General features: G+C 42.6%; 1 protein-coding gene and 1 pseudogene across 6 annotated transcripts in view; both read left to right on the forward strand.

Annotated features, from left to right (window-relative positions):
- Positions 1–20,653, forward strand: part of ENTPD4 (ectonucleoside triphosphate diphosphohydrolase 4) — a 35,455-nt gene extending 14,802 nt beyond the window's left edge. For 3 of the 6 annotated variants that reach the window (XM_008249546.4, XM_070069657.1, XM_002709315.5), the window contains 9 exons: positions 1,477–1,627; positions 2,929–3,032; positions 5,325–5,384; positions 5,676–5,830; positions 7,322–7,488; positions 11,893–12,217; positions 14,057–14,142; positions 15,245–15,406; positions 16,437–20,653. In XM_008249546.4, coding sequence (XP_008247768.2) covers positions 1,477–1,627; positions 2,929–3,032; positions 5,325–5,384; positions 5,676–5,830; positions 7,322–7,488; positions 11,893–12,217; positions 14,057–14,142; positions 15,245–15,406; positions 16,437–16,668 — 1,442 coding nt within the window. In that variant the 3' untranslated portion in view covers positions 16,669–20,653. The remainder of the gene's footprint in view (positions 1–1,476; positions 1,628–2,928; positions 3,033–5,324; positions 5,385–5,675; positions 5,831–7,321; positions 7,489–11,892; positions 12,218–14,056; positions 14,143–15,244; positions 15,407–16,436) is intronic. The other 3 variants (XM_008249562.4, XM_070069658.1, XM_070069656.1) reach the window with 1 other exon arrangement.
- Positions 13,865–13,989, forward strand: LOC127490487 (U2 spliceosomal RNA; annotated as a pseudogene).
- Positions 20,654–24,641: the final 3,988 nt, after the last annotated feature.

Raw genomic sequence — 24,641 nt, forward strand, 5'->3', positions numbered from 1 at the left:
GAGTTTCCTAATCTATGAAATAGGAAAATTTACATTGCTTAAGTTACTCTCAGTCTTAGGCTAAATGGCAGCTGGAAAATAACATGTGGACTTAGTTACTCATTCATCAAATATTTGCTGGGCACTTACTATTTGCCAGGCAGTGTTTGATGCTGGAACGTATATTTGAACAAGACTCAGTTTGTTCCTTTGAAAAAGTTCCAGTTGTAGTGAGATAGACAAGTGAATTAGGTAAGGTGTAGTGAGTATACAGCTATGAGTAGGGGTGAGCATACAGTGTAACAAGAGCTCATCTTAAGGATTCTGTTAGGGCAGGAATGGGGAACATGTGCCTGCTGACCATATAAAGCCTGTGAAATCATTTAGTCTGGCCATGCCAAGGCAACTGAAATTCTGTAAATGTAGCAGGCTAATTTCTAAGTTGATAATTTTGTATGGCCCTCAAATAATGTTATAAATATCTAAGTGGCCCTTGACAGAAAAAAGGATCCTCATCCCTATTTGAGGGAATACTTCCACTGAGGAAGGAGCTGAATGGACGTGAAGAAGTTAGCCAGGTGGAAAGGGGCTGGGGAAGATAGGGAGGTGGATAAAGAAGGCTCTTCCTGCCGGAGATACAAAGACCCTATGGCCTGAGTATGGTGCATTATAGAAGTGTTAGTTCAGAGTAGCTGAAGCTGAGTGGAAGGAACAATGGGATAAGATAGGGATAGGTGTGTATGCAGGGTAGGGGGTAGGGTATGCCTCAGAGCTGAGCTTTATCTGGAGGGCGTGGCAGAGCTACAAAAGTATTTGAAGCCAGGAAGAAGCATCCTTTGGGTCGAGTGTGGTGAGGAATAATGAAGACTAGAGGGCCAGTCCAGCAAGCCTGTAGTGGGTGGTGGTGTCTGAAGAGATGAGAAGTAATAATGTAAGGAGTTGAGAAGAGGTGGTCTGAAACCCAGAATGCATCTTGGGGTGAGGAAGATTTTATCCAGGACGTTGGCTGGGGCTACCAAAGTACATGACAGGCATTAAGAACACGTTTGTAGTGGAAATTGAAGTCAGATGTAGATAATACTATTGAGTTTAGGGTGGCTGTGAGGTTAAGCAGCAGCAGTGCCCATTGAACAGTTACCACTTACTGATCTGGAGGCTGGGGGGAGATGTGGATGAGCTCCGTGGCACACTGATCATGATGGCAGCCTTGGGAATAACTAAACTGCCTGTGTAAAAGGGAGCACATTTCTTGAGGTCAGGGGTGAGCTCTTTGTGCGTGGCACGCGGTAAATGCTTACTTGGTGTGTGTTCTTTTATGATGGATAGGAAGAGGGCACAGGACTGAACACTTAATGCCATCAGCACTTAAAAGAAGAGAGACTGGAAACTAGGGAAGTATAGTAGATAGCTTGAATTTCTCTCAGAATCACCACATTGAGGAAACATAACAAGTCCGCTAAAAACCCCCTTGTTAACTGAAGTGCCCTGTTTCTCTAGGCATTTCAGAATTCGCTACTTCTCCAGAGAAAGTCAGTGACTACATTTCTCCGCTCTTGAACTTCGCTGCAGAGCATGTGCCACGGGCCAAACACAAAGAGACACCGCTCTACATTCTCTGCACAGCAGGGATGAGAGTCCTTCCTGAAAGGTGACTCCCACACACGGACCGGGGACGGGTGGCCTGGGATGAGTGGGTGGGGACGTGCTGCCATCCCCATCCTCATCAGAATTCTTTCTTCTGACCTGGAGTAGTATTAGAACTATTCCCTTAGCTTGGAGCGGGGGAACATTTTTTCTGCCAAGGGCTTTTTGGGTATTTATATAACCTTATTCTCAAGCCATACAAATTATCAACCTAAAAATTTGCCTACAGGGCCAGCATTGTGGCATAGTGGGTTAAACTGCTACCTGTGATGCTGGTATCCCATGTAGGTGCTGGTTCATGTCCCAGCTATTCCACTTCAGGTCTGTCTCCATGCTAATGGCTTGGGAAAAGCAGTGGAAGAGGGTCAAAGTGTTTGGACCATTACAACTCATGTAGGAGACCCAGAGGAAGCTCCTGCAGGGCCCAGCACTGGCTGTTGCTGCCACTTGAGAAGTAAACCAACAGATGGAAGATCTCTCTTTCTCTGTCCCTCCTCCTCCCTCTCTCTTCTTTCCAAATAAATAAATCTTCAAAAAATTAGCCTACTGATTAGCTAAAATTAGTCCTGCCTCTGGTTGCCTTTGCAGGGCCAGACCAAATGATTGCATGGGTGCTATATGGCTCACAGGCAAACTGTTCCCTAACCCTGTCTTAGCCAGAGCCCACCAAATATTCTTACACTTTCTGATGACCATAAACAGCAAAGTTGTTAAAAAAAAATAATAATAAAAAAAACCTTGGGCTGGTGCTATGGCATAATGGATAAAGCTGCTGCCTATAGTGTTGGCATCCCATATTGGTGCTAGTTCAAGTCCTGGGTATTCCATTTCTGATCCAGCTGTCTGCTAATGGCCTGGGAAAGCAGCAGAAGGCGGCTTGAGTACTTGGGCCCCTGGCATTCATGAGGGAGACCTGGATGCAGCTCCTGGCTCCTGGTTTTGGCCTGCTCCTGGTTCCACCAGCCCTGACTGTTGCAGCCATTTGAGTAGTGAACCAATGGGTGGAAGATGTCTTTGTCTCTCCCTCTCTCGGTAACTCTTTCAAAAATAAATACATAAATTTTTTAAAAAGCTTATTTTGTTAAATTAAGGAATATTTGCAGTTGTGATTTTACATATAGGAATCCTTTAATTCAACAACTTGTTCTCCTAAAATAAGCAGTATCTTCAATGAATTACTTTGGCTTTCAAATTAACTGTTCATATAAGACATACCAGAGCCGTGGGATCTTTGTTTTTTCTTTTCAAAACAGAGCGATTGAGGATGTACTATTTTAACATGTGAATTTTGGGGTTGCCTTGCAGCCAGCAGAAAGCCATCCTGGAAGACCTCCTGACTGATATCCCTGTGCACTTTGACTTTCTGTTTTCTGACTCTCATGCAGAAGTAATTTCAGGGAAGCAAGAAGGTTGGTATGTTGTTTTTCACCTTAAAACTTGAGAAACTATTCCTTTAAATCCTACCCATTTTCTCCAGTGTACACTTTATTAAATTACTCTTAATAACTTCAAATTGGACAAATAATAGCCTTGAAATATTACAACTTTTAAATGACTAAATTAGTTTCTTATATAACTGAAATGACTAATCTTTACCACCCAAACATTAGTCCACTAAAAATTAATTGAGTTTGTCTTCAGTACAATTTTTGGGAACATGTTTTGAGCTCATTTAAATATAAAAGGTTTGTGTTACTTGTCTAAGTTACAAGACTTTCTAGGATTATGACAGTTATTGAACTTTTAGAATCTGATTTACTCAGAAGGAAAGGAAAATTTTTCACTTGGATTCATTGAAAACTTTTTTTTTTTTTTTTTTTTTTTTGACAGGCAGAGTGGACAGTGAGAGAGAGAGAGACAGAGAGAGAAAGGTCTTCCTTTGCCGTTGGTTCACCCTCCAATGGCTGGCGCGCTGCGGCTGGCGCACCGCGCTGATCCGATGGCAGGAGCCAGGTACTTATCCTGGTCTCCCATGGGGTGCAGGGCCCAAGTACTTGGGCATCCTCTCCTGCACTCCCGGGCCACAGCAGAGAGTTGGCCTGGAAGAGGGGCAACCGGGACAGAATCCGGCGCCCTGACCGGGACTAGAACCGGGTGTGCCGGCGCCGCAAGGTGGAGGATTAGCCTAGTGAGCTGCGGCGCTGGCCTTTTTTTTTTTTTCTTTCTTTTTTTTTTTTTTTTTTTTTTCAAAAAATTGTTCTACTTTAAGAATGAAGTGACAAATCAATGAAATTATTTGAGAATGACTTGCTAGAAATGAAAACTGAAAAATTTTCAAAATTGTCTATTAGTTTAATAAATACAAGGGAACTTCATAAAGGTCATGGAAAATGGAATTAAAAGATAAAATAAAAAAGTATAAACTTTATTTCTCAACATAAGCTCTATTAAAATCAGGACACTTTTGTAAGCAGTTATACCATCCAGTTAACCCACCCCTAAAAAAATGAGGGGCCTGGGAATTTAGCAATGTCAACATAAGATTTGTCACATTATTAACTGAAGAAAAATGGGTGCTCTTTTTACAGAGATTTTTTTAAGAAATGAAAAGCTATCAGAAATAGCCAAGTGAGGACTGGGAGGTGAATGCCCGATGGTATCCCATGGAAACTCAGCAGATTCTCCTTGTTTGATGAGAGGAGTGAGAAAAAACCTTTCTCTGTAATGGCTTAAATCAAGGTTTCAGTAAAAACTGGTAAAATTAGGTGTAGGAAATGTCGCAAAAATGAAATTAGACTTGGAAGCTCAGGGAATGTAAGGGATAAAGGTAAAGAAATCAATATATGAAGTAAGTAGAAAAAAAGAATTAAGGGGGTGCTGCTGCTGTGCTGTAGCAGGTAAAGCCTTCACCTTCAGTGCAGGCATCCCATCATGGGCGCCGGCTTGAGTCCCAGCTGCTCCACTTCCAGTCCAGTTCTCTGCTATGACCTGGGAAAGCAGTGGAAGATGGCCCAAGTGTTTGAGCCCTGCACCGCTGTGGGATTGGCCCAGCTCCAGCCATTGAAGCCGTCTGAGGAGTGAATCAGCAGAAGAAAGACCTCTCTTTCTCTCTCCTTCTTTCCCTCTGCCTCTCTGTAACTCTGCCTTTCAAATAAATAAATAAATCTTAAAAAAATTTTTTTTTGGAGAGAGAGAACTCTCATCCTCTGGTTCATTTCCCAAATGCCCAGGATGGCTAGGGCTAGGCCATGGTCCAAGCTGGGAGTTGGGAGCTTAGTTCAGGTCTCCCAAATGGACAGCAACTCTGTGAGCCATCACTGCTGCCTCTCCGGGTCTTCATTAACAGGAAGCTGGAGACAGGACTGAAACCCTAGCAGTCTGATGTGAGTTGAGGGTGTCTTAACCACTAGGCTAAACTGAATTTTTAAAACAGTGATGGGTGGTTTTAACTTGATAAGGAGTAGGATATTATAAAAAAAAGCAAAACATAGTATTTGGAAACAACCCAAAAAATTTCAAAGACTAGACCTGGGGAGCTGTTTTCAATCTATATAAATGATGTAAAACTATAAATGTTAAGGTTGAAAGTTCTTGGAAAGGTTAGGAAAAGATAAAACATCAATTCAAATGTATTCCAGATGATTGTTCACAGATTAAGGCGTAAGTAAATGAAATGCTTGCACAGATTACATTTGTAAGAGTTATAAAACATGTTTTAAAAGTATACTTTTCTTATCTTTACCCTGTGAAATGTCTAATAGGTGTGTATGCTTGGATTGGCATCAATTTTGTCCTTGGACGGTTTGAGCATATTGAAGATGGTAAGTGTCATGTTTCCAGCCAGTGTGTCTATCTGGAAATTATGTGTTTTTTTTTTCTTCTTTTTTTTCCTGTTTAACCCAAAGGCTGAACAGGGAGCTAAGTTTTGTGACACTGTTAAGTGTGTAGGAGTAGAGAGAGAGGAGCTGCTATTTAACACAATTCAACTTGATTTCAATTGGTAAGAGTTAGCCTAAATGTGCTTGAAATGTACCCTGAAAACACGATGATGCTTCACAGATCCCAATTCTCTGATTTGTTCCATTCCAGTGAACATGTCTTGTTCTTTCCAGATGATGAGGCAATCGTGGAAGTTAACATTCCTGGTAGTGAAAGCAACGAAGCCATTATCCGTAAAAGAACAGCGGGTATTCTTGACATGGGAGGCGTGTCAACTCAGATAGCATATGAAGTCCCCAAAACTGTAAGCTTTGCCTCCTCACAGCAGGTTATTATCTGTACAAATTTTCTTCTGTTTGCTTTGGTTTTCATTTAACATTTCTCCATCCATTTCTGTTTTGTTTTCTGAGTCTGAACACATCTTTACTTGCTTGCTGAGGTGCCATCTTCTCAACGCAGGACAAAACAGACAGGAGGAGCAAGGCAGACCTCAGCCAAGCCGGTTGTGTTTGTTCATTGAAATCAGCTGGTTTGTTTTCTGAACTTAGAGTTTTTCTTTGGTATATACGTCGGGTCACATGCTTGAGTTTTCATTTGTACTTTCTCTTCAGTCACTACTTTTCTCAACAAATTTTAGTAAAACAATACGATAGCATCAGATTTCTTAATTATAATTGGGGAAGATCCTTTTGTTACTTTTAATGGCTCAGGTAGCTTTTGAGCTTTTCTGGGAAGGAGTGAGATTTGTGTCCACCACATCCCATTTCTGAACTTGAAAGTTCTCTGCATTTTCTCCATCCTCTCAGTGCTCTCAGTCACTGCTGGTTAGTCTGTGGGCTGGGCAGCCTTGCATAGAAAGCACTAGAACAGTTTCCAGATGTGTTCGTGAACTGCTGCTTGTATTTATGTCTCTGTTTCTGTCCAGCTGTAAATTAAAATCCCAAGCCTGCCTTCCTCCATTGTCCCCTAAAAGGTAGCAATGCAGCATTTTGTAGGTGAAGTGATTCTGTGGAGCTGGTCAAGCCTTGGGTGCATCCTCATACTCTCCCTCTTCAGCTGTGTGGCCTTACACAAGTCATCTAGTTTTTGAGCTGGTTTCTTCATCTGTTAATGTGAATGAGAGCACTTACAATATGGCGTTATCAAGTTTAGCTGAGATGTGGCATAGAATGTATTGAATGCATTGTCAAGCACCTAGTGTGTGCTCGTTAATTGTTATTAATGTCTTTAATAAGTTCCTTGGAAAAATGCTTTTAAAATAAAATACAGGCTGGCTATCTGTTATTGATTCATCATCCAAGAAGAAACATTTTAGCATTTTGATGAATTTCTTTTCATTGTTAAAAATGTGTTTATTTAATCTTACTATGTCTATGATTTTGTGTCTTTTTTTACAATAATGCACAAACATGGTCTCCAAAAACTGTTGGTTACTAACTTAACCTTCCCTTGATGTTGTTTGGATGACATTAGTATTTCCTCTCTTTGAAATAGAAAAGGCATCTTTGTGTGTAGAGAGTTTCCTATATTTAGGTTTCTTTCCACAGCATAGGATTTCATAAATAGATTTCCTAGGTAGGAGGGTATGAACTGTATTGCTAAATTTCTTTTTTAAAAAGTAACATTATCACAGATAAGCAACACATATGAAACAGCTAGTTATCAACATTGAGTTATAAGGGAAACTTAAAAGGCTTCTTGGGAAATGCATAAGCAGAAATTTTTTGTCCCTCTTAGGTAGACTTTTCCTACACATTTCTTTTTAAGAGGAGGTTAAAGTTGCTTAAAGTATTAAAGTACATTATCCTTATATCTTCAGGAGGAAGTAGCAAAAAACTTGTTAGCTGAATTTAACTTGGGATGTGATGTTCACCAAACTGAGCACGTGTACCGGGTCTATGTGGCCACATTTCTTGGGTTCGGTGGCAATGCTGCTCGACAGAGATACGAAGATAGAATATTTGCCAACACAATTCAGAAGAACAGGTAAAGCCCCCTCCACTACTAATGAATTCCTTATGAAGCAGCAGTGATCACTCAAGGACTTGAGTTCGTGCCACCCATGTGGGAGACCTGTATTGAGTTCCCAGCTCCTGGCTTTGGCCCAGCCCAGCCCTAACTATTAGGGCATTTAGGTAGTGAATCAGTGGATAGGAGTTCTCTCTCTCTCTGCCTCTCAAATAAATAAATAGATAAAAATTAACAAAATGGGACCAGGCAAAACAGAACTCAGAGAAAGTATGTTTTTACTGTTAGCTTTTTATACCCTCCTCCCTCAGCTGAGCAGGGAGAAGAAATAAGAGGACATCAGGGTCTTGCCTCCAGCCCTCTGTCCCACCAGGGTTCAGAGGAGGCTTATACATACTCTTTGTCAGACACCTCACAGGATTAGAAATTTCAGCCTCAGGCCATGGAATGTTTTTGAGCCCCGGGTAATGCTATTCCTGATTGTGGAGTGCTTAGGAGACTCAGCACCTAGGAAACAGCTGGTGTCCTGGAGGCCTGCAGTTGGTGTTTGCTTGCCATGGGGGAGAAGGTGCAGACACTCTGGTGTCCACAGATACCAGGCTGTGCAGCTGTTCAGTAGGTGAGAGCCACTTCACAGCAGGTTATTAAGAAGAGGAAATGTAATGCAAGTCAGAGTTCATGATTGTTAATCATTTAGCGATGAAACTTTACACAAAAGAGTTCATGTAGAATCCTAACTTAGAAAATATATAAAATGTTGCACCCTGTCAGGTTCAGTTTATTTTGTTAGTTTATCATAATTATTTATTTGAAATTAGCCTATAAGAGCAGACAAGCCATTTGGATGAATTAAGAATTCTGAGGTTATATAGGAAATTACTTGCTATTTTGTTTTGGTGAAATGATTTTGAGGAGAGAAAAATCCAAATTTTCAGAGCTAAGCAATAATGCATTTCCTTGGTCATTTTAGTCTTAAATGTGTGAAGGCTTAGACTTTAACAAAGACAAATCAGGCCTATTTAATACCATGTTTACCAGAAATTTGTATGTGTAAATAGGAAAATCAATAAAAACCCTTTTGCTGTGTCTACTCCAAAAGTTAAATGAATGCAGTGTTAAATGTGACGTTGCTAGTCCCATGTATTTTTTTATTTGTATGTATCTCATAAATACAACATTAGGAACATAATAATTCTTCCCATAGTACCTACTCTTCCAGCCACTTCCTCACCCTGTTCCTCCTCCCTCTCCTGTTTAGTCCCAGAAAGAAAAAAGAAACAGAAAGAAACAAAAAAAGAAAGAATGGGATACAAAAAGGAAGAGAACTACTCCTCAACAGTCTAGACAAGAGTCCAGTGGATTTTTAAAAAGCTGGTATCTAGTACCTTCAGATATAATTTTTTTATATTGTTAAAATGGAAATATTTTAGGAGCTGCCGCTTAGCCAGAAGTTAAAGTTCCCCGTGTCTTACATAGAAGTACTTGGGTTTGATTCGTACTCTGGTTCCTAACTCTGGACTCCAGCTTCCTGCACTTGGAGACCCTGGGAGGCTGTTGTGATGGATCAAGTCATTGGTCTGCTCTGGCCACCCACATGGGAGACCTGGCTACAGCTGCAGGCATTAGGGGATGAACCAGCAGATCCAAGTGTTTCTGTTTCTGTTTGCTGCTCTGTCTCTCTGACTGAAGTACAAAGAAAATAGAATTATTTTATGTGATATTTGAATCATATTTTCAGTTTCATGGTACACCTTCTTCTGAAACCCAAAATGTTACTATTGTTTTTAATGTCAAAAAATTGTGGCACAAGGGTTAAGCTGCTACTTACAACTGCAGCATCCCATATCAGAGTGCCAGTTTCAGAGCCAGCTGCTCTGCTTCCCATCTGGCTCCCTTATAAGGCTCCTGGGAAAGTAGCGGATGATGGCTCAAGTTGCTTGGGCTTCTGCCACCCATGTGGGAGACAGGGATGGAGTTCCTGGCTCCTGGTTTGGCCTAAGACCCAGCTGTTGTAGCCATATGTGTAGTGAACCAGTGAATGAAAGGTCTCTCCCCTCCCTTCCCCTACACCTCTGTCACACTGCATTTCAAATAAATTATTTTTTGAAAAAAATTTTATAATTAAGTGAGCACTTGGCCTTGTGATTAAGACAGCTGCTTCCCATATGAAAGTAGTTGGATTCAGTACCCAACTCTAGCTCTTGATTCCAGCTGCATGTTACTGCAGACTCTGGGAGTAATGGCTCACGAAGCTGAGTTCCTGCACCCTCATGAAAGACCTGGATTGAGTGCCTGGCTCCTAGCTTTGGCCCCAGCCTTGCTCCAACCAATGAGGGTATTTAGAGAATGAACCAGCAAATACAAACTGTCTCTTTCTCTCTCTCTCTCTCTCTCTCTCTTTAAAATAAACTAGGCTAATCCTCCGCCTAGCGGCGCCGGCACACAGGGTTCTAGTCCCGGTCGGGGCGCCGGATTCTGTCCCGGTTGCCCCTCTTCCAGGCCAGCCCTCTGCTGTGGCCAGGGAGTGCAGTGGAGGATGGCCCAGGTGCTTGGGCCCTGCACCCCATGGGAGACCAGGAAAAGCACCTGGCTCCTGGCTCCTGCCATCGGATCAGCGCGGTGCGCCGGCCGCAGCGCGCCGGCCGCGGCGGCCATTGGAGGGTGAACCAACGGCAAAGGAAGACCTTTCTCTCTGTCTCTCTCTCTCACTGTCCACTCTGCCTGTCAAAAAAAAAAAAAAAAAAAAAAAAAAAACTAACAAAACAGGTAATGGACAACTTATTGCTACTTTTTACTTTGAATGTAGGACAACTAGAAAGTAACATTGGGTATATATTTGATTAGTCTTGGATTGTTTATAGTAATTACAGATTTCCTGTGTTATGAATTATACCTTGAAATGCATGTTTATCTCTTTGCCACTCATAGTGATTGATTTTTAAAAATTAAGTAAACATTTTTGAGGCAAAACTTTAATTTATCTTATCCAAGTGCACTATGAGTACGCCTGATGTAAGGAATACAGAATTATCAGTTGAATGGAAAGTAAAAACTTGACATACTGTAAGTGACAAATATTGAATTTCAGTAATATACATCTCCTAATAATTCCAGCAACAGATTGGGCCATATGATTTTGTAGTTTTTGACACCGTTAACATTTCAGTTTTTATAAGCCTTTTTTGATTTTTCAGTTGCTTGAAATAAGATGACAGATGTTAATTATCTGAAAGTTTACTGGAAAGTAGTAAGCCTAGTGCCTTTAAGTTAAAAAAGTTAACATTTCTTTTCTCCAAGACTTCTCAGAATTTGTAGGAAAATGGAAACTCCACAGTCTGAAGCACTTGGAAACAATAGTTAATTTAAAACACAGTAGTTCAAACAGAATGATAAGAAAAGACTAAAGGGGCCCAGTGCTGTGGCATGGTAGGTTAATCCTCCGCCCATGGAGCAGGCATCCCATGTGGGTGCTGGTTCTAGTCCTGGCTGCTGCTCTTGTAGTTCAGCTCTCTGCTATGGCCTGGGAAAGCAGTGGAAGATGGCCCAAGTCCTTGGGCCCCTGCACCCACATGGGAGACTTGGAAGAAGCTCCTGGCTCCTGGCTTTGGATCGGCGCAGCTCTGGCCATTGCAGCCATTAGGGGAGTGAACCAGCAGAAGGGAGACCTTTCACTCTGTCTCTCTCTCTCTCTCTCTCTCACTATCTGTAACTCTACCTCTCAATTAATAAATAAAATCTTTAAAAAAAAAAAAAAGAGAATAGACTGAAGCCTTAATCTTTTTGTTTTTATTTCTGTATTCATTTGCCCAATTTTTGCTTTGAACCAATGTCTCTTGGACTACATCTGTCATTACTACTGCATGCACTGCACTCTCATTCAGGATGTCAGTTTGGCTTTCTTTGAAGAATAGCAGAGTCATAAATATACTTATGAAACAGTTAAGTACTAAATCCTAGGTTTTTCCCAATTTTTTTTTTTTTTTTTTTGGTTTGCCCACACTTAGTTCAACAGTAGTTTTCTAGGATCGTATCATTATGTTTTTCCAAAACATTAATCTGATTTCCCTAGGTCCAGTTATTTCTTTTCACAGTTACGTTTCATCGGTCTATATACAGTTACAATCACAAGCACTAGTGGCAAAACTGAGGTTGAGAACAAGACAGTTGCTGGGTTGTGTGCAGGAAATTGGAAGGTCAGGTAATGGAATAGATGGTTTCATTGGGCTCTGCTGTTGTGTCTGCCACACACAAATGTATGAGCCTTTAAGAGGAGACATTTTCCTAACTTATGTATCCAGGATTCCTTTTGTGTTCCCACAAATACAGCCCTGCAGGACTCCTGTTCCACAGAGCATATTGTAAGAAATACTGGCTCACAATGATTTGACCAAAAACTGTTCTGTGTTTCTCTTTGTGCCATAGGCTCCTGGGTAAACAAACTGGTCTGACTCCTGATACTCCATACCTGGACCCCTGCCTACCCCTAGACATTAAAGATGAAATCCAGCAAAATGGGCAGACCATGTACCTGCGGGGGACTGGAGACTTTGATTCATGTCGAGAGACTATCCAGCCTTTCATGAATAAAACAAACGAGACACAAACTTCCCTCAATGGGGTCTACCAGCCCCCAATTCACTTCCTGAACAGTGAATTCTATGGCTTTTCTGAATTCTACTATTGCACCGAGGATGTGTTACGCATGGGGGGAGACTACAATGCTGCTAAATTTACTAAAGCTGCCAAGGTAACCTTCAAAGAAACCGTCTGTTTCTGCATGTCTGACTGATGTGTGGACCTTAACAGGGTGTGTCCTCCCTCCACAAGCAGAGGGCGTGATAGAGGAAGGATTGTTGCGGTGCAGCATGCTGAGAATCCTGTTCCCTTAGCTTGGGGGAGGGAAATGGTCACAACCGAAGTGTTACATCCTTGGTAAGCTACCTCTGCCTACCATTAGCCACTCTGGCTAGCAGTGACCTCCAAGGTACAGTCTTCTATGCTGTTGTGCTTTGCTGCATCCTGCCAGCCTTTCTGTTCTCCATGTTAGCAGGACACTCCTGTCTGCCTACCTTTCTGACAGCCTGTCCTCAGGCTCTTTCAAGGGCTTCCCCTGTTGGTGTTCCTTACTCTGCAGTGGTCCTAGACTTCTACCCTTGGCCAATGATATTCAAACTCCTTTATCCTACTGTCATTGTCCTGCAGGTCTGTGTCACCTACACTGTGCAGAAGGCTTCCAGTTGGTTATCTTGTGTCCAGTCTCTCTGTCATTCATCTTCCACACTGTTCCTGTAGTGTCTGAAATATATCTCACATATATACACATAATCTCCTTGTTCCTATTTTTTTTTTTTTTTTGACAGGTAGAGTTATAGACAGTGAGAGAGAGAGACAGAGAGAAAGGTTTTCCTTCCGTTGGTTCACTCCCAAAATGGCCGCCACGGCCAGCACTGCGCTGATCCGAAGCCAGGAGCCAGGTGCTTATTCTTGGTCTCCCATGCGGGTGCAGGGGCCCAAGCACTTGGGCCATCCTCCACTGCCCTCCCAGGCCACAGCAGAGAGCTGGACTGGAAGAGGAGCAACTGGGACTAGAACCCGGCTCCCATATGGGATGCTGGCACCGCAGGCGGTGAGCCACGGCGCTGGCTCCCTTGCTCCTATTTTAAAACCATCCATGTTTTGCTTACAGGGTAAATACCACTTGCCTTAGCATGACATCCCCACCTCAGTTAGCCCCGTCTAGCACTGTATACTGTAGTCAAAGCAAGCAAGTATTAGTTTCCCCCACACTGTGCTGCTTTCAGTGTGTGTCCTCATTCATGGCATTTCTTCTTCCTGATATGTCTATCCCCCTACCTCCCTCCCTTACCCTGAGCTGCGCACTGCTCCCTTTGTTCCTCTACTGCGTACCCAGGCAAGTTTCACCATGTCTCTCAGCCTCAACTTCATCCTTTAAATAGAACTTAGGATAGGAGCCATGTTGAGGAGCTATTAAGCATTGTATTCAGAAGAAGCACTTGCACAGTGCTCAACAACTGTTAGCTAATAATATTACAAATAACTTCTCTGTAAGGCAAAGCCGTTTATAATTATTATATTCCCAGTCCCTTGCAGCAAGTCTACCCCCAGACCTAAGTACACAGCTTGAACTAGCCACAGTACTGCTACCCTTTTCTAGAAGTTTGTAACATGTGGTCATGGAGGGAAAACTGAATAGTTTTGAAGAGATTCAGTTGTGGTTAACAGTATCTTTGGCAGAGTTTTAAGATAAAGAATAAACGTTGTCATATTTGTGATCAGTTTGTGTTTGTGTGTGTGTGTGTGTGTGTGTGTGTGTGTGTGGTATTCATTGTACACATGTATAAGTTGAGCTTGTGTGTTTCCTAATTGGAAGGGTATCACTTCTTGGGCTTTTGGCTAAAATCATGTGTAGTATTTGTTTTTATCAATTTAATATCTGATATGTACTCTATCCTAATTGGAAGAGTATACTTGTTATGAATATAAGTTTGATAAACCATTTCTAAGACAAAGGAATATTTTAACATGCCCTTTACTAATGACTTATTTTGGATGAAACTTCTTTCAGGATTACTGTGCGACAAAGTGGTCCATCTTGCGGGAGCGCTTTGACCGAGGACTCTATGCATCTCATGCTGACCTCCACAGGCTTAAGTAAGTAGTAGGCAGTTACACTCCAGCCTGTTTTTAAGAAACCATTAATTCAGTCCTGGCCCCTTGGCTTGCCACTGCCTGGCCTCAAGCTACCTTTTGGCCGGCGCCGCAGCTCACTAGGCTAATCCTCTGCCTTGTGGCGCTGGCACACTGGGTTCTAGTCCTGGTTGGGGCGCTGGATTCTGTCCCAGTTGCCCCTCTTCCAGGCCAGCTCTCTGCTGTGGCCAGGAAGTGCAGTGGAGGATGGCCCAAGTGCTTGGGCCCTGCACCCCATGGGAGACCAGGATAAGTACCTGGCTCCTGCCATCGGATCAGCGTGGTGCGCCGGCCGCGCCGGCCATTGGAGGGTGAACCAACGGCAAAGGAAGACCTTTCTCTCTGTCTCTCTCTCTCACTGTCCACTCTGCCTGTCAAAAAAAAAAAAAAAAGAAAAAGAAAAAAAAAACCCAAAAACCCACCTTTTTATCTTCCCCAGTCAGAGTTGTTCAGCCTGCCCAGATATCAGAGGTCAGGCCAGATGCTGTCCCTTCCCAGTCTTCCTGTGTCCACTCAAGCAGACTCCTTCTCTCTGAGTCTTTAGAACACTCATCACACCTTCTCTAATTTATATGTTCTGCTATGTTTTATGATTGATTGTTGCTCTTTAAAAGTCTGTTTTCATTATAAGTCACTTAAATGCACTATGTCTTATTTATTACTCTATGATTGCTTAGTTCAGTGCTGTGAATACAGTAAGCTTTAATATTTAGAATCAGAGTGTCAGAGCTGAAAAGCCTTCCTTCCTTCTCCTTTTACATTACACTGGAGTCCAGCAAGATTGTAACTTGCTGCTTATTTACTCAGTGAGTAAATGATCAAATGCCTGAAGCAGGGAAATTGGTCATGGTAACAGATTAAATCATACTGAGATGAAGTTCTCAGGAGCTCATTGATTTTGGCAAGTGAGTTGTGTCATGTTCTGGGACAAAGGGATATGGACCAGATGAATCAACTTGAAAGGCGTAGAGTTCTTTGCCTGCTCAAGGGAGGCAGCCTGGTGAAGCTGCTGCCCTGTGGTCTGTGTGACAGGGAGGCAGTCTGACTGTGTGCTTGGGGATTGTAGGTATCAGTGCTTCAAATCGGCCTGGATGTTTGAGGTATTCCACAGAGGCTTCTCATTTCCTGTCAACTATAAAAGCTTGAAGACCGCCTTGCAGGTGTATGACAAGGAGGTGCAGTGGACCCTGGGGGCCATCCTGTACAGAACCCGGTTTTTACCGTTGAGGTAAGCCATGAATTTAGTAGAGAGAATCACCAAGAGCTACTTTTCTGCAGTTCAGAACCTCATCGTGACTGTGATTTGTGGATGTTTGTTGTACTGCTATTATCACTGGCCATGGGCAGGGTCATCAAGTCAGTGAAGTTAACTTGGGTCTACCCCAGGCCACAAAGGCTTACTCCTTTCCCACTCAACATATCCCATTATTCTCAGTTGTCCCCTAACTTCTGCAAAAGGGTGCATTCAGGGGTTCTTGACCTTTATGGACTTGGGTCCTTCTCAAAGTATTGCTTTAAAATATATAATATAAATATTATCATATTACAGAGGTGATTTTCACATGGAAGATACATTTAGCAAAATATCACAGAAAATAAATTTATGATTCAGTAATACATGTTCTTAAAAGATCTGGCTGCAGTACTAGTAATACCTGTGATTACAGTGTAGTGATGAACCAGTGACACTGTAAGGCAATAGAAAAAAATCTGTGATATTTCACTTGTAGCAGAGTCACAGTTTCTGCTAATACTGCAGTAGTTTGGCATCTGCCATCATGATCAAAAGAAATACTACAGAATGGTAAAATAAAGATGAACATTTGTCCTTGTTTGAGACTCCATGTTAAGAACCCTGGTTAAATAATAAGTGAGAGAGTAGTTCTTTTTCTCCTGCTATGGAGCACTTCCCAGTAATACGTTTAGCTAACTTTGTAAACAACTATTTGGGCATTGCTGATCCCAAATGTGTTTTGATTGCACATTCATTGATTACTGAAACCCTCACAGTTCTTCTAAATTTCTGAATTATTTTACTTAAATTCTAATGATGACAACTGCTAGGGACTCATGAATACACTTTGACATGTCAGTCAACAGTGGGTCATTTCAGAAGGCAGGGAGCAGAGTCTCAGCCCATACCTGCAGAGCCAGAGTCCTGCAGGTCTTCTCCCCTCATCACTTGTGTACTGTTTCCAGCCACACGTTCTCTTACTTCATCCTGTATGTTTTCTGTTGTTTTGTCTCCCCTTGGTCAGAGACATCCAGCAGGAGGCCTTCCGGGCTGGTCATGCCCACTGGCGGGGCGTCTCCTTTGTCTACAACCACTACCTGTTCTCCGGCTGCTTCCTGGTGGTCCTGCTCTCCATCCTCCTCTACTTGCTGCGGTTGCGGCGCATCCACCGGCGCACACCACGCAGTGGCTCCGCTGCCGCCGCCCTGTGGATGGAGGAAGGCCTTCCATCTCAGAAGCTTGCTGGCACGTTATGAATTGGAGTTAAACAGTTCCAGGAAGACTTTCTCAAGGAAAAGCCATTTTTACCTCAGGGTTTCTACTCTGTATTCTCATATGGTTTTATTTTTCTTTTCCTTTTTTTGCTCCTAAAAACAAAAACAAAATTCATTGTTTGTAAACCTGCCATCGTGAAGTATTGCATTTAGCCATTTTGAATACAGCTTTAAACTGAGGAGTAGGGAAAGGGAAATTCACTTGAATTTTGCTGCATAGTATTGATACCTGCCAAAAATTATGAAGATTTTGGGGTTTTCTTTAAGACTTGTTAAATTTTAAACTAATGCACTTTCATTGTGAAGAGAAATAGAAAAAATTCTACCAGTGGAGGCAGAACTGGAGAGATACTTTTATAGAACCAAAAATACCACTTATAACTGAAATTTCAATCCTCTTTTTTTCCCTCTATCCTAAAAGGTCTAACCTAAAGAAAGTAATTGTTCCGGTCTGCTACAGTATGTTTTAGAGGTTAAAAATTCATAACCATTTATATCCAGAACAGAGAAATACAGGCACCAGAAGGTAGCTTTTAAAATTGATAGTTGGGAGCGTGAACAGCGTGAAATACTGGCTAGAGCTTCGTGGATGTGTGTGAAAAGCACTAATGACACTGAGGAAATGCAGTACTCCTTCAGAAACACAACAGAATTGGCCTTTCATTTTAATTTATTTAGAAAAATCCCCATTCACTTTATTGTTTCCTGATACAGGTAATTAATTACTTCCTTTATATTATCTTTTAGCGGCCTTAGAACACTTTACTTTTGAAAGAATTTCACAGGTGTTAATTTTATTAAAACTAGACTTGGAGCCTAGTCCCGAATACTTCCGAGTTCCTTAGTTATGTGTGTTTGCTTGTTTAATTGTGCTCCAATTTTCTCCAGCTGTAAGTTGGTATTTGTCCCTCTCAATTAAGTTGTCCTTAGATTTTTATTTGGGAGACCCCCTGCACAGCTTGACAAGTTCTTATTATTATAGTTGAGGCTATAATTGCACGGTTAGTGCAAATCGAGACTAAAACAAGAGTCTGAATTTAATCCAAGAAATAAACTCATATTTTTAAGAAACCAAGTTGGTATATCAAGCAAAGACATGAAAAGGACAGCTAGATTGCCATGTGTGAGTCTGCCTCTTTTTCACCTATCTTTGGGTTAGAAATGTTGGGACTTCTCACAGATTTTCAGGCCAGGTTCTTTTTATTGGAGTGTGTACGTGTGTATATACTACTTTCTAACCCCAGAACAATAGTTAAACTCATGTGAAAATCATTGATTAGAGAAAGAATTTAGATTTTGAAGCCCTGTTTAACTTTGGGGGGGAAAGTTTGAGTTTGTATTGTTGAGTTACTTAATAACATGTTTGCTGTATAGAGGTGATGGAAACGATTACAAATTTATGAAAGAAATGCAAATTGCCTTTTTCTCTTCCAAATGAATATTCTTGCAAGGAAAAACTTACGTGTAGAATGTTTGCCTCTCAAGTATTCAGAGTTGGAGGAGCTTTGTGGCCCAGTCTTGTTCCTGAGAGGATGGAAAGAAAGGTCCCTGTGAAGTTGAGGGAGCCAGTTCCTGACGTGCTGGGCTCCAGCCACAAGTGAGCTGTGGCATTGATACCTAGAGTAGTGTGAGCTGGTGTGCAGCTCCTTGAATTCTCAGAGGGTGTTTGCCCTGTGGATGGTATTGGTGGTAAAGAGAAACAACGTTTATACTTCAGCTTTTTTTATCACCAACCATTTGGAGCAGGAAGGCCCTAACCTATTGAATAGAAATTTGTAAATATCTGAGATGTGGTTTTGCTCTTAAAATCAAGGCAAGGATAAGCCAGCATAGGCATATATTTAAATGGGCCTCAATTAAGGTTTCTTCCCTTAAAACAGCCACTTTCTGTTTTTATTTATTTGAGAAGCAGACAGAGACAGAGAGAGAGAGAGAGAAATAGGGAGAAAATGAAAACTCCCATCTGCTGGTTCACTGCCTAAATGCCTGTAACATCTGGGCTGGGACTGAAGCCAAAGCTGGCAGCTGGGAACTCAGTTCAGTTCTCCCATGTAAGTGGGACCCAATTACTTGACTGTCACTGCCATCTCCCAGGGTCTGCACGATCAGGAGCTGGAGCTAGGACTGAAGCCCAGACACTCCACCATGGGACAGGGGTGTCTTTATTTAGCATCTTAACTGCTAGGTCAATGCCCAATCCTTAAATAACCACTTTTTAAGTACAGGATGCCAGTGTGGTTCAACTCTATATGGCTGCATGGACAGAGCAGGGCCAAAACGCAGAGGAACTCTGCTTTTGGCCTGCCCTAATTCTCCCTCTGCAAAGACCTACCTCACTGTCCAAAAAAAATCCTTGAGGTCAGATTCTGAGGCCCAAACCCAAACTACTTGATACCTGGCAAATGTCCCTGTGTCGCTGACAATGGACTCCTTGTAGCAGGGTTTTGCAAACCCAAGGGGCAAATCTGGAAGACCTCCAGTTAGGATGGCTTTTCAATTTTGAAAGGTTGTTAAAAAAAAGTTGAACAGTGTGCAACAGATACTGTATATGGCCTGTAAATCCTAAAATATTTACTGAAAGGCCCTTTACAGACACAATTTGTTGGCCCCTGTGAGGTCCATCTGATTCCAGAAAGGATAGAGACAGCAGCATCCTCTTAATTCAGGAATGTTTGTGTCCACACCGACGTTGGCAAGAGAAGTAACCAGCCTTCAGTCTAAAATGTGAGTATTTGTTGATGCACCAGAATTTTACTCCTTATACTTGCTTTCTAGATTAGTTTTTGAGATCAGTTTTCTAACAAACCAGGAACCCTGTCTTCACAATTAAAAAATTTTTTTAAAGCGCTGATCCAGGGAGCTCTTTGTGTTGTGTTGAGATGTCCACAATTGCAGCAAATCATGTTCCAGAGAAGCCCCCACCTGTCTTCTCACAGCCCTGTATACAGACAAGAAAGCAGCTAGGTGCTGTCTCTAAATGGTACAGGGATGGGGTAGGTGGAAGCAAGGCAGTAACTTGATTCAGGAGAAGGGTTCGTATTTATTAAGGGAAGGCTAGGAAGGCAGTGAACTTGATTACTTGTAATAGGAAGGAAAAAGAAATTGGACTGGGAACTTGACAACAACTTTGTCAAAGAAAAACATTGTATTAAATCTTCCTAGAAATAACTCCCATAGCAAATGCTTATTATGTTCCCCTAGCCATATCCTATGTTGCTGCTTTTTTAAATCTCCAAGGATGCCCCCAAGGACTTTGTAATACATTTAAGGACATCATTGTTAGAGATAAACACAGGGGTTTGTACCAGTGATTAGTGCACATTTCCACCCAAAACTGCAGACTCTAGGTGGTACTTCCTGGGCTGGGGAAAAGTGATCAGGACACTGCCAGTGGCTTGAGGCCAGTGACATGGGTGCCCTGCCTGGTCCTGCCACAGCATGCACAGATAGCTCTTCCACCCCATTACCAACACCTGTGCACTCAAAAGTAACTGACTCTCCATGAACAGATATTTAAACTCCATAGAATAGTTTTCCTCAGAAGAAGCATGTCTCACTTAGCGAGGAACTAAAAAAAACAAATGCGTTTCCCAAGCTTTAAAAAAAGCTAGCTTTAGAATTCTGGGAGGTAATGTGCAATGCAGCAAACTACCTTTAATTAAATTATTTGGTTATTTATTTCAGTGTTTTGTTTTTTTCAAGATAAATTGAGTTTCTTTTTTCATAGTGAATGGTGTGACCAATCAAGGAGGATTGTTCTGTTACTAAAATTATATTTTATAGTTAGAAATTACAATAGGGAGCATCTTTAAATGTTTTTTGTTGAAGTGATGTTTTCCATTCAAAGTAAGAACAGTTCTCTTGGGAGATGGTTATGGTGTCACGTCACTTTCTGTATTTGGCATCCTCATGTTGTCACACTTCCACATGGGTGGCCGTTGTGAATAAAATGAACGTTCATCCAGCAGCCTGTCGACTCTGTGTGAGGTTGCTTTCTGGTGATGGAGATTGCTCTCTGATGGTCCGTGGCTACTTCTTAGAACTTAAATGGTCTGAGTACATCAGTAGCATTTGCTGTGTTGGATGTGCACACAGTGAAGCACAACTGAGCGGTTCGAGGAGGGAGGAGTCTGCTCCCTGCAGTGCAGAAACCAGATGTCTCACCTGGAGAAACACTTACCCCTGTGAGACATGAAGCCATTCGCTGTGGGGAGCAACTCGGACTAGACTGAGTTACTGGAATTAAGACTTATTCTATGCATCTGCTCTCCCACAATATGGCGCTGGGAGAGGAGAAAACAGCTTCTGCACAGCTGCCTCCAGTTCAGCCAATAAACTGTAGGACTTGCTCCTGATTGGAGGAGAGCAGCGTACTCGGTGTGTGGGTAGCAGAGTTGGGATTGGTGGAAGAGGACTATAAAGGAGGAGAGAGACGGCATGCACCAGGAACATCTAAGGGGAACACCTAAGGGGAACACCTGTGCAGCCCCCGAGAGAGCCGGCCGGCGGTGTGCCGCTCCCCCGCGGAAGTGGGGAATGTGGCAGGGGGAACCGCCCTTCCACGGAGGTGGAAGGGACAGTAGCCAACCCGGGAAGAACCAGCAGCAAACCCGGGGAGGGCCGAGCAGACAAAAGAACAGCGCAGGGTCCTGTGTCGTTCCTCCACGAAGAGGGGGAGCGACAATTCGCCAAATGTGTGCAAGGTCATTCTGAAGTACTTAGTAAATGTATGTATAGACAAGAAGAAATATTTGCTCTTAGAGATATTACAGCATATGTTGACTTTATATTACATTACTTTGCAAATAGATGTAAGCTAAAAAGCCTTTGGTTGATTTCAAGAGAACTACAAATTTGTTTATTAATGTTACAACTCAGAGAGCAGATCAGGTTAGAAGCTAGCCCTCAATTTGAAGTGATTTTCCTGTAACTAGAAGAGGAAAGTGGTCCAGAATCATACATGAAAATAGATTATAGTGACAGACGGAAGGGGAAGGGGATCAGCTGGTAAGAACCACAAAAATAAAGGCCTAAGGCAAATGTTTTAAAAGGAGTGAAGAAAGGCAAAACCAAAGGAAATACAGAGAGTGAAGTTAGCAGAAAAGTGGCGTGTTCAAGCCGTTGACTGCTGAAGAATTGGATAATACTAAAACAGAACTTAACGCAAATGACTTTTGAGGCAGTAGACTAAATATGCCTTTGTGCAGGAGGCAAATACATTAAAATCTAGAAGACCAATGGATATGTCCAAATTTTTATTCCACTTGATTGAGGAGCAGTGTCTTATTTCTAATGGCTAACCATGATTACAGATCTGAAGTTTTTATTTTATTTTTTAAAGCTTTATTTATTTATTTGAAAGTCAGAGTACACAGAGAGAGGAGAGGCAGAGAGAGAGAGAGAGGTCTTCCATCCACCGGTTCACTCCCCAAATGGCCACAACATCCGGAGCTGCGCTGATCCGAAGCCGGGAGCCAGGAGCTTCTTCCAGGTCTCCCATGTGGTTGCAGGGGTCCAAGGACTTGGGCCATCTTCTACTGCTTTCCCAAGCCATAGCAGAGAGCTGGATTGGAAGTGGAGCAGCCGGGACTCAAACCAGCACCCATATGGGATGCTGGCCCTTCAGGCCAGGGCATTAACCTGTTGTGCCAAAGTGCCAGCCCCCTGAAGTTTTTAGTTTTTAATCTTGCATTTGCTGCATGAATATGAAATACACTGTGTGAATCTTTTTTTCCTTTTTTTTTTTCTTTTTCCTGAAATCCTGAAATGCTAATGATTTGCACAGAGGGAGTTGTGCTCACACTGGTCAGACAGCAGAGAAGTACATGCTACCTTTGAGTCAGTCGGTCTTTCTTCAGAAGGTCATCAAAAGACACAGAGTGCCTTGCTAATCCTAAAACACAATTTGGCAGTTTGCCTAGAGCATTAGGATGGGGATGAAATGCAATATCCCTAAAAGTCTGACCAGTGCAACCTCATCTGGGAGCCTAATGGCCTCTGGCTTCCATGCCTCCTCTTAACAAAGGAAGAGTTTATCTGTTGATGTGTTTCCATTAGTTTTAAACAAAGTTCATTCCCCCCACTGCAATATTGCCTCTTCCTATTAATACATCCCTTAAGGTTGACTGAGACCTGCTACACGGGACACAAGGGAGCACTTTGGCCTTTGATCTTTACCCTTTGCCCTTGATCCTGTTTGTCAGGTGAATTAAATCTAGGCTCCAGACTTCATGGCCACTTGAATGTTTCTGTCAACAGTCTGAGTCTGTTGCATGTAAGACTAGAAAACTAGGCCTTAAGAAAGATTTCTGCCCTGAGAAGAATGCTGAAAGCTCCTCAGGGAATGCGGTGATAAGCGCAGAAGACAGGCTTCTTGTTTAAATACGTGACCCACCCAAATGGAGGGGAAGGAGAGGCTTCTCCCCCTCCTGCTCCACCAATTATCAAGTAAGTGTCTAAGGCATCTCCTGTTGTTTTGTTGGAATCGGGTCACAGTGGCCCACATTTGACAGAAGGGAAAAGATAGTTTGTGGCCAGGTCATCAGAATTCTCAGTGTGAGAGTGACATGGTTTGTGTCACTTCTGAAAAGTACTGGTGCTGGCGATGGCTGTTCTCTTAGGTCTGTAACGGCAGCCTGAATACCACCTTTAACTCGTTTGCACAAAACTTCAAGTTAATCAGTTTGAAGTGGGAAATTTTGAAAAGATGAATCATCCTCTACTTGCCTGTGGTTTCACATTGTTGTGGGCATGGGTGTATTCTATTCTTCTAGGTCCTTGTCTCACACAAAGATAAGCTTTCTGAGTTGAGACATGTGTAAGGTGCACAAAGATTATTCAGAAGGTCAGAAGATGAACACATTCATGCGGGAGTGTGAGTTGCTTCACATGGAGAGATACCCCTTATGAGTGGGGCTAGAGGATTGTGGAAGGGGGAAGGAGGGAGGGGGACAAGAGAGACAGGACCTGAGTAATACCAACTGTAGTCCATGGTGAAAGAGCGCTCTGTCTTGTTGCTGGCTTTTATGAGGTTTATGAGGTAGTGGGTAGTACGTTTACACACATGAAGCCACCTGTGAAGTTTATGACATCACCATAAATTCTACTTGTAGCTTACATTTTATATTTTCATAGTATCACCCCTTTCTAGGTCCTCGATGAAACTGGTGCATCCTGGTAAAGAGGGCATTTTGATTGACTGGTAAAGGGATAACATTGCATTGTCACTTGCAGTAACTTCCAGCTCACTCAGACCTACACTAGCTACCTAGTTACGCCATATCAACCTGACTTAAACTGTAGGAAGCAGGTTCGGAACACTGTCCTGATACAATTTGATCTTCTCTGCTTGTTATCACAGATTTTAGAAATCAAAAACACTGAGACACTTAAATGTTTAACAGGCTCTACTCAGCCTTATAAAGTCTCTTTATTCCCCCAGTCTTGACATCACAAGAGAACTTTGTGGAAGTTCCTAGTCCTTTTCCTGGTATGATTTGAGTGTTTCTCCCAACTCTTATGTGTTAGGAGCTTAGTCTCTAATGCAAAAGTGTTGTGAGGTTGAACCTTTAGGGTGCAATTATGCCGTGAGGACAGGCCCTCACGAATGGATTGTTATTACTGGGTGAGTTCATTACAGCAAGAGCAGATTGTTTTTGTTTGTTTGTTTTATTTTTTTGACAGGCAGAGTGGACAGTGAGAGAGAGACAGAGACAGAGAGAAAGGTCTTCCTTTGCTGTTGGTTCACCCTCCAATGGCTGCCGCGGCTGGCGCGCTGCGGCCGGCGCACCGCGCTGATCCGATGGCAGGAGCCAGGTGCTTCTCCTGGTCTCCCATGGGGTGCAGGGTCCAAGTACTTGGGCCATCCTCCACTGCACTCCGGGGCCACAGCAGAGAGCTGGCCTGGAAGAGGGGCAACTGGGACAGAATCCGGCGCCCTGACCGGGACTAGAACC

This window comes from Oryctolagus cuniculus, chromosome 2, assembly GCF_964237555.1.
Source record: "Oryctolagus cuniculus chromosome 2, mOryCun1.1, whole genome shotgun sequence".
NCBI lineage: Eukaryota > Metazoa > Chordata > Mammalia > Lagomorpha > Leporidae > Oryctolagus > Oryctolagus cuniculus.